The sequence below is a fragment of the Protopterus annectens genome, chromosome 7.part0, assembly GCF_019279795.1.
Source record: "Protopterus annectens isolate FY-2018-M chromosome 7.part0, PAN1.0, whole genome shotgun sequence".
Classification (NCBI taxonomy): Eukaryota; Metazoa; Chordata; order Ceratodontiformes; family Protopteridae; genus Protopterus; species Protopterus annectens.
This window is the reverse complement of record NC_056739.1, coordinates 296,864,588-296,879,227: the sequence shown is the minus strand read 5'-3', so window position 1 is coordinate 296,879,227 and position 14,640 is coordinate 296,864,588. Positions and strand designations below refer to the sequence as shown.

General features: G+C 38.0%; 1 protein-coding gene across 1 annotated transcript in view; it reads left to right on the top strand.

The window, feature by feature from the left end:
* The window catches only part of NUAK2 (NUAK family kinase 2), a 28,178-nt gene extending 14,420 nt beyond the window's left edge, over positions 1 to 13,758 (top strand). Inside the window, exons 3-7 of the mRNA XM_044076809.1 lie at positions 475 to 626; positions 4,551 to 4,616; positions 6,685 to 6,804; positions 8,795 to 8,927; positions 10,874 to 13,758. Of these exons, the coding sequence (XP_043932744.1) occupies positions 475 to 626; positions 4,551 to 4,616; positions 6,685 to 6,804; positions 8,795 to 8,927; positions 10,874 to 11,991 (1,589 nt within the window). The 3' untranslated portion in view covers positions 11,992 to 13,758. The remainder of the gene's footprint in view (positions 1 to 474; positions 627 to 4,550; positions 4,617 to 6,684; positions 6,805 to 8,794; positions 8,928 to 10,873) is intronic.
* Positions 13,759 to 14,640: the final 882 nt, after the last annotated feature.

The following is a 14,640-nucleotide window of genomic DNA, read 5'->3' as shown; positions in this document are numbered from 1 at the left end:
TGATTGTCCGAACTACCCTAAGTCCCAATTAGTTTAGATAATCGACTCTGCACTGTATAGAACAGGAGTTTTGTTAGTTGTGAGGTGTGTTGCGCATACATGATTGACTTAAAATACAGCAACAGCCTGCTCTTACTGCAGTGTGCACCCAGCTCTTCATTATCTAGACATTTTCTATTACACATTCTCAGCACTGAAATGCATTTCTGAGTTAAGTACACACATTGTAAAGGGGATTGTAGCGTTGCCATTTAGGTACCTATGAGTTTGTCCGCCTTGCATCCAAGAGAGGTAGTGATTCTCCTTATTCCTTATAAGCAGAATGTTTGCCATTGTACGTCGTGAACACACGTGACATTACTGAACTCAGTGGGGTATTTTTGATTTAAATCTAGTGTGCATACAGCAGAAAACCTGTCTTAAAATTGTTTGTGTAAACTAATTGTAATTTAGCTGTTTCATTTGTTTTTTTAGTGTTTGAAAATAAAGACAAAATTGTGATTGTTATGGAGTATGCCAGCAAAGGAGACTTGTATGACTACATCAGTGAGAGACAAAGGCTGACGGAGCAAGAGGCTCGACATTTCTTTCGACAGATTGTGTCTGCAGTGTATTATTGTCATAAGGTAAATGTCGTGTCTTGTCCAGTGGAGAAGGGAAAGCTTATGAAATGTTACTGGGCCCCTGAAAATGTTACTGACAAAAAAGGATGCGGGGAGCATGTCCGAAATGTGGCTGCCTTGTGGGTATGGATGCATGTGTACAGTGGTTTGAAATGCTGTTGTGAACTCTTAGGAGGATACTCTAGGCATGAAGTAATGAGTCTGAGATCAGGCTTCTTTCTTCACCCAACCCAACTTCTGTATATTGTGTGATGCCCTCACAAAACATTAAAAAGTGGTGCTTTTGCCATCTATAGAGACTGTTACTCGTGCTTGCTGTGTTAGTGTTGCAGTCTCTCACATCTCACTCCTGATCATTTAACAGCAACACAACCTCTGGAAAGTGTAACCAACCCATTATTCATATATGGTTTCTCCTACTTCTCTTCCCTTCTAATATAGTCGCAAATTGCAAACTAATCAGTAAATGCATCAGCCCTGATTGTACTGTTAACCCCCTTTCTAGTGCCTGCCCTGTTATTTCTTTAGGTGGGAATTACACTGCTTAGTACCCTGCAGAGAATGTACATGTCTTGTGTATGTTTGGGGTTTTGTGCTATGCTTTTCCATTTAGGTCTGCAGTTTTGAGTTGTTCTCAAGTTGGTCTGTGCTCTGCTAATTTTACCAACCCCATTGGCATTTGCATCTCAGTATATCTTCTTGTTATAATGGTTTCTGTTCCACATCAGTGTGATGTATCCCATTTATTTAATATGCAAGGGTCATAAAGAGGTTTGTGAACATTGCTGTGTTGCAGTGAGTGGATTACCTGTTGCAAGATCAGAACCTAAGATTTTCCTTCATTCTCTCTCTCTCTCTTTTTTTTTTTTTTTTTCCTGCATTTGTTCCTTGCAGTTAATGGGCAAGTGAATGTTACATGTGACTCGAGTAAGTGTCTTTTGAGAACTATTGTGTGTGTGTGTCTGTGTCTGTGTGGGTAATTGTCAGCCTTCAAAGACCTGTCAAGCTGGTTATATGTGACACACAGGTGGGAACATTAAAACAATGTTTAGTAGCGATTTTCACAAGTGTATAACCTTACTGTTGATTTTGAGTACTTGTAGGATTGGCTACTGGTGCAGACTGGACATGCAGAGTTGCACATCTGTGCTGCTTTGTTCTGGTTGTAGGCCTGTAATTGATCTCTGCAGGTATGGCAGTATGATCCCTGCCAAGCAAAGCAGCCTGAAACCTATCAAATAAAGTTTAATGTGTTATGCTGAGCTGTATTATATCCTAGTGCTTTAAAGCTATCTGAACGGGATAATCGAATGTATGATGGTAAATTAAAGGGCATAATATCTTAAGAACACACCGCAGATATATTTCTGTGGATTCTGGTTCATTGCTTATCGAAGTTCACATTATACTGGTTCAGGCCTTTTTTTTTGTTGTAGTTTATTGTGTCTATACCACCCTGCAGTGGCACATTTCCTTCCATATCTCTTAATTATGTCCCACCATTTTTACTTCTGGATTGTTCATTTCTGTTTATATTCCATTATTTTTCTTTTCCATGTTTTTCTCTCTGAAAGTAGAATTACATGGTACCACAACTTCAAGGAAAATCTTCATAGTTGCTCTTGTAAGGTCTCAGTTGTTCCACACAAGTGGTATTTACAGAGAGAGTACTATGTACACTTTTAACTGCTTTGATTTTGGTTTCTGGTTCTTCTTGCAATTAAAGTTGTCTTCCAAGTCAACAGTATGGAATCTGAACATTAAATCTGCTATGAATGTAGTGCAGGTAAATGGCAAGACAGGTATGGACTGTCAGATTAGAGTGGGTTGGTTGCTATGTCCTGGGGCCTATACTATTTTCTATTTACTGTAATCTCTCTGGACCTAGTGAGTTGTAAACATACTGTCATTTTTTGGGAAGGTGCTTATGAGAAGGGTGCGGCATGAGACAGCAGTGGCTTCTGTTCTTTTGGCAGTCTTTTTTTTTTTTTTCCTTCCTTTGTTATTCGTCTTTGTTCTTTAGTGATTTGAAGCTACCACTTTCTGTTTCTGTGAACATTACAGAAGTGTAGCATGGATTCAGGTTTCCTTTTTTATTAAAAATATCACGTGAAAAGAACTGAGTCATTTTCTACCACAACATGCCTGTTTTTTGTAGGTTGCATAATAAAATCCTCCTGTCATTCTTTTTTTGTGTATTAGTCTATTTATTAACTAGTAAGCTTTGTGAATGCCTACTCCCAACATACAGCAAAGTGGGGTTTGTATTAGAACACTACCCCCCGCCAGATGCACAGTAGTAAGGACCACTCAAACCCCACCCAGAACCCTGCACAGGATTTTCCTATATGTGTGAATAAACATAAGGTCATCTGTGTCCTCCATATGAGTATTCAAAACATGGAGCTGTTCATCTTCATTCAAAATAGTTTACCATTTTCCTCAAAGTAGTGTGATCTTGGAGTTGGTATATTTAAGTAGCTGGTCTGGGGGGGGGTGCAGGGGAGCTTGCCCCACTGCAAAAGCAATTACTGTTCTGTACTATACTACAGAAAGTTATTTTGGTAAAATAAATGCTCAGGATAAGTTAGAGTTGTGCCAATCTGTTGCTGTGATACTGTGTCTTCCATGATTCTGAAATGAATGTGTGGGTTATCAGGGAAAGACTAAGTAGTGTTTGCTAAAATCTGTGGCAGTTTGAGCAGGGAACAGTTACTTCTGTATGGCCACAGATTTTTTTAAAAATGGGCTAAAACTCCACCAGAATGAACATTGACGAGAACGTCACAGTACAACCACACAATGAATATTCATGATGGCACTGGCAAATCTGCATGTATTGTCAATCGGGCATGATTAACATGCTACGTCACAACCCCCAACCCCTTGCCATGCCGATCACTTTCGCCGTGCCCATTTCTGCACAGAAATGCCGGTGGGGTTGTGTTTTAATACAAAGCCGTGAGTTGTAAATCGATTTGAATTCTTCTCTCCAGTCAGTTTTGTTTGAATCTTGTTACTTGGATTGCTAGCCCTCATACACTTATATACAGCAACATAACAGGACTAACTAACTTCAAAAGACATGAGTATTGATTTTTGTCTCATCAGTAAGAGAGATTGGAAACTTGTATTGTAGGGAGGGAATTTAATATGCAGTTTGGGAAAACTGGAAAGTAGCAGTTTAGTACTGTCCCTGAATTATGGCAGTAGTTTCAAAGTTGAGTAACTGGAGATCGTAAGTGTCAAGATTCCTCTCATTTTTAGGATCTCCTTGATTATTTGATTAAAAAAAAAAAAAAAAAACAGCATAATGGTTATACATCACAAGGGTCTTTGTAACAAAATGGATAGTCCTGTTCTTCAAATCCAAAATTTCTTAGCAAGTAAAAAAAATAATACATCTGATGTAGGAAAGGGATTTTATACTTAACTCCCCAGATGACTGTTGTTCCCCAGATGACTGTTGTTTGGGCAAGTCATGCTCAGTTGTGATGGTACAGATATTATGGATGCAGGATAGGATGTGTGAGGGTTTGTAGTTTCTCCAATCCATTTTTTTAGGTACAGTGGGATATTTCAATAACCAGATTTTAAGAGACCCTGTATTTAGAAAATTTGGCTAGAAAAAAAATTGTAGAACTGACCTCTGAAACTATAAATACTACTTAGTGTATGTGTATTAGAACATAATTTAGTGGGTTTGTATGTGGACCTAGTATTTTTTGAATATATACCGTCACATGTTTGACATGAATATAAATGTTTAAGAATATATTTTTGTTATTTTCTTGACAGATTGTAGAGGCAAAGTCATTGGAATTTGAAATGATACCTAAATGAAAACTAGTTATCTGGTTAATAACAAAATTGCACTGAATCAGCAGTAGAACATAATCCTGCTTTTTTGTGTTTTTTTTTTTTTAGAACGGAATTGTTCATAGAGACCTGAAACTAGAAAACATTCTTCTTGATGCTAATGGCAACATTAAGGTAAGATCTTTATTTCCAAAAAGGTGTGTGATGATAACCTTTTAGTAATGATGGTGAACTGACTGAATAATCACTTGGGTGTAGAAAGCTAAATTCTATTGTCATTTGCTGGTAGGTGTATATAAAACAACCTGTTTTTCATTTCTGAGAGGTTGCACACACATGACGCTATTGGTATCAGCCCTTATTTTGCTGTCAGGGAAACAAAAAAAAAACATTCAAGTGTAGAACCTGTGTGTATAAGGCATGGATCAAGCTGCACGGTTCTGAATATCACTAGATTGTGTAGCTTAAGTCCTCCCTTTACTAACTGAATTTTCATGCCTCTCAGCCCAGTTCTATGTTTTTATGCCTGCCATCCCAGCATCGTAGTCCCACTGTTTGTCTTCATTACCTGCTCCATGTTTCGGATGTTTTTCTCCACAAATTCCTATTTTCTCTTCTATTCCTGTGTCTTCATCGTTTTCCTTTTTGCCATTTCCTCCTTTTCGTTACTGGTCATGTATGCCTTTCTCCTCCTCTTCATTTTTATACTCTTTTTCTTATCTGTCTTTTCATTTTACCTGATTTCTTCATTTCATTGTTGAAATGTTAGTAGTTTCTTTGAGCAGTTGCATCATCTTCATTTTATGTGCATGTTATCATGCTGTTTGTCTGCTGCTGTTAAACTCTTTCTTGGGGCTGAGTCTGAAATCTGTTCTTTTGAATTGGTGCTCTTACACTGTTAATAAATGTATCTTATCTGTTAATAAATCCGTCTAGCCATCCTATAGATGATATAGCTGCAAGGTGTGGGGGAAAAGCAGACATTTTTATGAACACCTTGTTAAATCACAATTAAAACATTAACCTAAGTAAACTTACATCAATAGAAGTGCACATATTTGACACTTGATAGAGGTGATGGGCTGTGTGTGTTTTTCTCTCAAGGCGTTAGCCATTGGATTCAATTATTTTCTACATAGATGCTTGTTACTAGCTAATGAAGTGCTTCGCCTTACAAAGTAATTGCAGTTTAATTGTGGAAAAGGAAATGTTTCAAACTTCTTCTTGACCTTGGAAGTAAAAAAAAAAAAATAAAATAAAAGTTTTAATTTAGCGTACTTAATTAGCAAGGCATACCTCGTCCTTTTGAAGGTATGGATGGAAAATTGGTTTAGTGTACCAGGAACAGAACAGACTTTAAAAGTAAGCTGCACAACTTATGAACTTTTATTGTAATAAAAATACAAATCAGCTTTCCTAAAATGGTTTTAGTTAACCTGATACTGTTTTAAAGTTTTATTTACTTTGTGGGCAGAGTACCTTGGTGTATAATCCATTAACTGGATAGAATGTTTCTGTTTGTGTACTCTGCCTTAAAGGATGTGCCCATCTGACTTCCATTTGATGCATCTTGCGCGTGCAGTTGACTGACATAAAATTATGATTACTACTCTAAGAGGAGCAGTTCTTTAGCAAAATAAATCCTTTAAAGGCAGGTGGTGCAGGCCATACATTCACAGGGAACATTTTTGAAGTATTTAGCAAGTCCACATTGCATTTTCTATTTCATCTTTTCTAAGGTGGGTGCTAAATACAGTACATTGACCCATTGTCATGTGTCAATTGGTATTCTTTTTTAACTCTGTATATTTTGTAGTGTTACTGTTTTGGTGGGGATTGTTCTCAGTCTTCATTGTTTGTTTTTCTTGCCACATTTCCATTGTGAATGTTGCTAAACCTTTGAGAGATTCGTCTGGTTTTACCTTCTAGTTCCTGCACTGGTATATGTGCAGTTCTCAGTGTTGTGTATATATATTTTTTTCAGTTTGCAGATTAGATAAGCTTTCTGTACTTTGACCTGTTAAACATGAAGGTACATTTGAAACTATACCAGGATCTAAAATGGATGAAATCCTTTCTGGTTGTTAGCACCTGTTATGGGAATGTTTAGCTTTTGGCTTCAGTACATTTCGCCTTTATTTTTTTTTTCCCCCAGTAAGCCTTAAATATGTAATATAAATGCAACATACTTAAGGAGACATTGTGTTTTAATGTATCTCTTGTGATCTTTCTTCCCTGTCAGATTGCTGATTTTGGCTTGTCTAATCTCTTTCAACATGACAAGTATCTGCAGACATTTTGTGGGAGCCCTCTTTACGCTTCTCCAGAAATTGTGAATGGTCGCCCTTATAAAGGACCAGAGGTATGCAGTTCTTTTGTATATACCAGTATGGAAAACATCTGAATGTTGTTAAACTTCTGATTTTTGTCCAAGTAGAAATACATACAACAGCAATTGTCTGGGGCTGTTACTGGGCTTCAAGGAAAGGGATATAATGGTGCGATCACAGTTTTGTGGCTAGACCACCAGTATGCCTGTGTTTCTTTGATATCCCACTGTTACTACTTTAATTGCTTTATGTTCATTTTCATTATGGCACAGAATGTAACTAGACTCATGTAATATCTTTATTAGTTCTGATGGCACTTCTATATCCAGATAGGTATGATGACAACGGTGCCCTGCTACAGGCTTTCATATCTAAAGGGATTGTAAGCCTCTTTAAATTCTTCTGGAGTGTTAACCCTGTCTGTTCCCCTTTCACTCACTCACTCACTCACTCACTCACTCACTCACTCACTCACTCACTCACTCACATTTATGCTGTTTTTACTATTCTAATTTTACTTCATATTCTAAGAATGATTTGCCTAATTTACTCTGAAAACAGCTTCTTTTTATACAATCTTTCCTATTCTTTCATAGGCAGTGTTTCATATGCATCAAGTTAAAAAAAATCCCATCCTCCCTTAAATTTTATTCATCCCAGATTTTACATATTGCTATTTAGTTGCTCCCTTATTATGTTACACACCACTGGATAAATAGTCAGATTTCCCAGCCTGTTTAAACTTTTCATTTTCTCTGGCCTTCTTTCTAAGTTTAATTGCTGTTTTTTTGTATATAGTAGTTCCCACAACTGCACAGACTGTTTCAATTATTTCTTAACACACCAAGGGAAAAAAAAACGCACTCCTTTACTTCCTGATGTAATATTTTTACTATTAGATATACACTGGGCTACGCAGAAGTTAAATGGTATTTGTGTTTGTTCCACGACTGAGCCTTAAGCTCACCCTAGACCACACTTGCCTGGAATCGGTCAAAGCTTGGACTTACTACCCGGGGGTACCAGTGTCATGATTAGTATGACTGTAGTTGTATCCACAGCAGATCTTCTCTGGTGTGGTGTTTGCATAGTCCTTTTCCAAGACCCATTAGATTCCTTTGTCATGTAAACATTCAATTACATTCCCTTCATATTTCAGAATTCCAAGGGAATCAATATTTTTCTGGAAAACTGCAGATGCAGAACAGGGATACAAGTCCTCCCTTTGTAATGCTAAGAGTATGGGTGTTTTATCCAATGCTATTGGGCCTTTTCCTTCACAGTGGTAAGCCTTGTTGTGCCCATGAGATAGGTTTTGCTATTCTGAGAATACTACTACAAAAAGTATCTCTGCTCAAATGGTTGAGAAGGCCGGGATAATCCGTAACCCGATTCAAGTGTAACTTGGATGGGGAACAGGAAATTCATCCCTGGTTTGACACTTGTGTCTCTAATGGACACAGGCAACCTGTAAATTGTAATCTCCAAGGCCCCTGCTTACACTTATCAAGGGTACCAGAACTTGTTAAAGAGATTTGGGATGCATGGCTAGGGTTAAAAAGTCCCTTGTGCTTGTTAGCCTAGTAAACACCTGTGAACCATGTGAACATAACTCCAGAGGAAGAAAGAACTTAGGAGCATACTCTCATGTGGGAGTGCATTCTTTTAATGCCTTTATGAAAAGTTCTGCGTCTGTTTTGCTGACTTGTGTTCAATGTGTCCTTGGTATGTTTTTCTCCCGGATTGTGCTGTTTGAGTCATTTGTGGAATTTTATTTTTTACTCAAGAGGTTCAAAACAAGAATGTTAGCAATGTGTAATTGCTTGCGTCTGTATATTCCAGTTAAATCACTTTCAGAATGGCTAACTTGGTTATTAATGTTTAATAAAACAGACATATGATTCCAGCAGTAGACTTTTGGAAACATTTTGATAGGTTAATGATGTTGGTTTTCAGCTTAAAAATTTCTGTTGTCATCTTAGGTTTGTTAATTTTTTTTTTTTTTTTTTTTTTTTTTTTTAGGTTGACAGCTGGTCTTTGGGTGTGCTGTTATATACATTGGTTCATGGTGCTATGCCCTTTAATGGACAGGACTACAAGGTTTTGGTGAACCAGATTAGCAGTGGAGAATACAAAGAGCCAACTAGCTCCTCTGGTAAGCACAGAAAAAAAAACATTGCTTCATTAAAAAATGTTTATCCTGAAAAGTATGCTGGTGGCAATCAGCTGCCATACAAGGTTCAATTGTGTGCTTCATCAGCAGTTTGTCATTTTGTTTAGTGGTGCTACTTGGTTGTGCATTATGCATCAGCAGGCAGGAGTCTGGTACCTGGTGTATTTATATCCTCTGTACTGGATTGTACAGGTTCACCTTTCCCGCAGGATATTTTTAAAAAAAGCCGTACGTTATAGAAGATGGCACCTGTTGTAGTGGTGGCTTGGAAATAATTTCCAATATCTTCCCAGAAAACTAACTTGTCTGTTTGGTGACGTTTATAGGTGGGGGGAGGGGCACAAGATCTTGCCATCAGCATTGGATTTTTCCTGTTTGGTGGACTACCTTGGGGTGAGAGGGTAGACTGTCTTGGGGGAGGTATAACATTTAACAAGAGACCACACTTTATTTTAAGAAGTGTGGTTAGTGCACCATGTGTAGTTTCAGCAGAATAGTGATATTGTGTCACAAAAGTTACCAATCAATGCTGACAAACACAATATGTGCTGTGTGATCCACTTGTCTGTTAATAGGAAATTGAAAGAACTGTTGACTCCTTTCTGGACTATCCTTAGTACAGTAAGATGTAATTGTACGCCTGTAAATTTTTCTTTCTCCTTTCCATGAAAAAAGTGTATGGAGAGTGTTAGGCTGGTGAAGTAACTGAATTTAAATTAACAGATGGGAAGTAACATGGATTTACACACCGATAGTCTTGTTTTTCTAACCTAAACTAGTTCTCTGTCTGGGTCTCTGTTAAGACTAGTAACAGAGGATCAGATCTGTAATATTCTTAGGTAGCTACTAGGCATGCAATATAGGAGAGCATTCAGAAGCCTAGCCCATTTTCGCAGTTGCTGTAATCCATTGGTTAAGTGACTTGCTCAAGGTCACACAGCAGGCTGATGAAAGCTGAAGGAATCAAATCCTGTTCCACATGAAGTAGCTTGTTAATAGCTCATAGTCTTAATCCTCTGTCCTTCCTAATGTCTGTGTACGTGTGTGCATGCATGTGTGTAGCTTGACAAGGACTTTTAACATAGTGTCTGACCAATGTTTGGCAGGCAAACTAAAGAGAAGGAAATAGGATTCAGACTGATAAGGTAGTCTGAGATTTCTTTAGCTGGAAGGAGGCAGGACATGCCTGTCAAGTGGAGATGGCTAAGTTAGAAGGCATTGCATAGTAGACTGCGTCAGAATTTGGGTTTATAAGGAATACAAGTAATGACTTCTGTTAGAAAAAGTACCCTTAAGACAGACTGCTAAGGCAATATTTCTATGTCTACTAGTTATCCCTAGGCTGAATTGTGCTCTACAGCATATAAGAGAGGACAAAGGTAAAGGCCACTGAAATACTGTAGTAACTTCCCAAGACTGTGGATACTAGCCTTGCAGATATATTACCATTGTAGATGGTCTTTGTGAGGCCTTAGTTTGGAGTGCTGTGGTCATTTCTGAAGTCTATACTAGGAGTTGGACAACAAGCTGGTAGAATATGTAGGAAGAAGTTATCAAGATTAAGGGGGATTGGGGGGCATAAGAGGTGAGTAAAGGCTTCAAGAAGTGGGAGCTCAGACATTTAAAAGACAGAAGGAAAAGGGAAGGGAAATGGTGTGGACAGACCTTTACCACTGAGGTTAGGTTCATGGTGTAGTAATGTTGTGAAGGGAATCTAGAAGGAGGAAGGGGCAAGATTAGTACTAGAAAGGAGTACTTCATTAAGAATATAAAAGATGGTGGTAGTTGAGTGTGAACTGTCAATGTGGTGGGAGAACATAAAGAGGAGTTTGTATTTATTTACTTGTATTCAAATTATCTTATGCTGATGTTTATATTAATGTATTCGCCATTGTGTGTGGTTAATTGTCATTTTTACTGTCTTACAGATGCAAGTGGTTTGATACGATGGATGTTGATGGTAAACCCAGAACGCAGAGCAACTATTGATGACATTGCTAACCACTGGTGGGTGAACTGGGGCTACAAAACATCCATCTGTGAAACAGAGTCACATTTGGCAGGGGATTCTCCACTAGCAACTATTGCAGAGTGGCTAAGGCGCTCCTCTCGTCCCCTTTTTGAAAACGGTTCAAAGGTCCGTTGTTTCTTCAAGCAGCATACATCTGGATCAACTTTGGAGAGGCAGAGATCACTGAAGAAGTCAAAGAAGGAGAATGATGTTTCCCATACCCTGCAGGACACTACAGACCCAAAGTCTGCCTTAAAGCGGCCAAAGGGGATTCTGAAGAAGAAAAGCAACTATGAACCCAAACCTCAGAGTGGAAATATTCCCCTTGTAGTGGAACCTAAAAAGGATAATACTGTCCTGCCACCTACCAGTTCAGCTGTTTCACAAACTGTTTACCCCCCTGAAGGACGGAATAAAATGACTGATGCAAAAACTCCATCTGCACCCAAAAAAGGCATTCTGAAGAAACCACAACTGAGAGAATCTGGCTATTACTCTTCCCTCGAACGTAGTGAATCACAGGAAATGCTGGACTATGATAAAGATGAAGTCACAGACTCCATTTTTGAGAATGAGGATGGCCCAGTTACAGAGACTTCCCAGCGAAAAGGCATTTTAAAGCGAAATGGAAAGTTTTCATCAAGCTATAAGGATGCAATAGATGATGCTGTGGGTATGACCTTTGGACCTCTAGATGAATTTACCTTCAACAAAAGTGACCTGGCTCCACGCCGCACACACCCTTCCAGTGCCATCAGTGATGACAGCATCTTATCCACAGAGTCCTTTGACCAGCTAGACCTACCAAAACAGGTGCCCTGCCGCAGAAACATGCGTGGCTGCATATCTGCAGAAAACTTGCTCCAATTTGATGAAAATGAAATGGACTATAGGCCACGTCTCTGGAGCATGCAATGCTACCAGAGCCGTATTGGGGATAGTACCTTCTCCCTAACAGACTTTGACAATGTAACCGAGGTCTACAAGAAGGCCATGCAGATCAATGTAAAACTTGGCTGTGGATTAGCAAGGTAATAAATTTGACTTTTGCAGGCATGGCATTACAAGCTCAGATACCATGTATGTGAGTTGGTATACTGTCAATCACATTTATGTGGCATGGCCTCCAAGCTGGACATTTTGTATTCCATTTCCTTTTGGAGGAAAGCATTTGTACAGCAGAGGCCCATCTGTTGGCTCACCGTGCAGTTTGAGAGCAAACTGGGAAGCATGAACGCCAAAGATGTATCGTGAGGAGGTAAATGAGAGAAAGACAGCTCTCATGAAAAGAAATAAAGAAATAAAGGCATCGTGCAATAAGGAACTAATGTATTGCTCCTGTATTTACAGATGCATGATTAAGACTGGAAACATTTATGCAAGAGTCTTGTCAAGAAGAAGCAGTACTGGTGGACCTTTAGTGTTTTAATTGTAAAAACAGAAATGTACTCCCTGTTTTAATTGGGAATTTATAGTTTACAGTTGAAATCTAAATGGCTGGGAGGTGGGAACTGTGATATTTATAGCTGGAATTTTTGTACTGTCACTATCAAAATTTATTTAAAGTGTGTGTTTTTGTCTGAGTATCCATGATATTCTTTCTTTTGCACTATTCACCATGAGTAAAGGCTGCTGTACTAAGCAAGTGATGCAGAGAAAGAAACAGGAAGTGTGATGGAAAGAGGAAGTAGAGTTGAGGGTCAGAGGCAAGTTGACGACTAAGTCGGAGAGAGGCATGAACTCTTGGAATTTTCCAAGATGGATAAAGAGGTGGTTACCAGTGGAAGAAAGGAACAAGAAAGTGTTAAAAAAAAAAAATAAATGCAGAAAGTAAAGAGGACTGAGAGGAGTGGTTCTAGAATGTAATGCTTTTAGATGGTTTAACAGTCTACAGTACAGCAGCTAACAATGGCTGTAACTAGGGAATGCCTTCACTGCTGGGGCAGACTTTTAAAGATGTTGGCCTTGGATTTAATTTACTAAATAACAGACTTATTGGCTTTGGATCATTGAACCGTAGTGTTAGACCTTCAGCTAGGCTGTTACTTTTGGAAAATGTCTATTTTTAATTGTGAATAAGAAATGCATTGCTGCTAGATTATAATTCACTGAAGTCTGAACATCTTAGCATTTTAAACAAAGTTTTCTTAAACTTTCTGAATTTGAGATTGGCTTCAAATTTATTTTTAAAAAAGTAAATCCATTGGCAACATCTTTTCTGTAGCCATATCTGTACTAATGCTTGAACCAGCAGCACTTGAAAGAAGAAAAGAGAATGATACGAAAATAATCCACATTTTTCACCTAATCATTATGTGTCAAATCAGGTTTCCGTAATATTATGATGAGATAGAAGAATGGCTGCTGTTCAGAAGGAAAGTCTTCTGCAGTATTGTTATGTCCTGACGAAGTACGACACTACATTCACATGACTGGAATTCACCGATCTTATTTAATGATTTAAAAAAGTAACATTTTTGTATATATTGAGCTCTAAACATGGGCAGTTTATTTATTATTTTCTTTTCAGAAATATTTCTGATTTATTTAATTTAAGTTGGAAGTACTGAGGAATTGTTTTGTATTCGATCCTTTTAATTTCCAAGACTGCTGATAAAGTTGAAGTTGTGGAAAAATTGGATCGCTTGAAATGATTTAGGACTGTAAGGGGTATCAGCTGCACTATGTGCAGGATGGGGTTGTTCAGGGTAACAAAAGTTTAATGTTTTCTAAATTTTTGTATTCTTTTTTTACGGATGTGGTCCACATAGGTTCACAAAATAAAATAAAATTTAAAAATAATATTTGATCAATGCATCTCTCAAGGTGTTAATTGTAAAGTCTTTGTATGTTTAACATGCCTCTTAACCGTACAGATTTTTGTCTCCTATTTTTGGCCTATTCCTCATAAAATTTGTGTTTTTTACAAATCACCAAGGATTGAAATAACTAATGCCATACACTTAATTTTGACTTCCAATTCCTTCAGAAAATGCATGCTAAGACAAATGCTGTTATTCTAGCAACTTTCTAAGTGTATAAAAGCAATGTTTAAAATCTGTTCTTATTTTGGGGCCTCCCCCCATTATTTTAGGTTTTGTCCAGATTTCGTGTGGTAAGAGGTATGATGTTTAACCATTCATGTACCTCTTCTACACACTTCTTCTGTCTCACTGTAATGTCTCTCTCTCTCTCTTTCTCTCTCTGACACACATACATGCAGAAATATTGACCATGGAGATCTCTTTCCCTGTGGAAGAGTTGTGTGTTGGGGTTTATATCATGTTACTGCAACATTTAATGCAGGAGTCTTGTAAGACATGAAACCGATAGGTGTTTCCTTGGACCCCCTGTAAAGTGTCTTTTTATTTTACAGTGGGCAACCATTGGAGAGTCTTATTTTACTTTTGGAATAAAATTTCTTAGCTTTGTTGCTTTAAGAGTTAAAAATGCACTGCATTTTGAAAGCACATTACAGCCATCATGGGAGTTATAGCCATTATTTTATTTTTGCTTGTATGGATAAGTGCTTGCAGAATAATCTGTTTTTTTTTAGCTTGGCGCCCAGGTTTAAACTGAAAATGAAGAAAACGTTTAAGAATAAAATGTCAGCAAGGACTCTGGCATATGTAAGCAGCAATGAGGGATTCTCATGTGTTTGACATTTACAAGGATTTGTGCTAC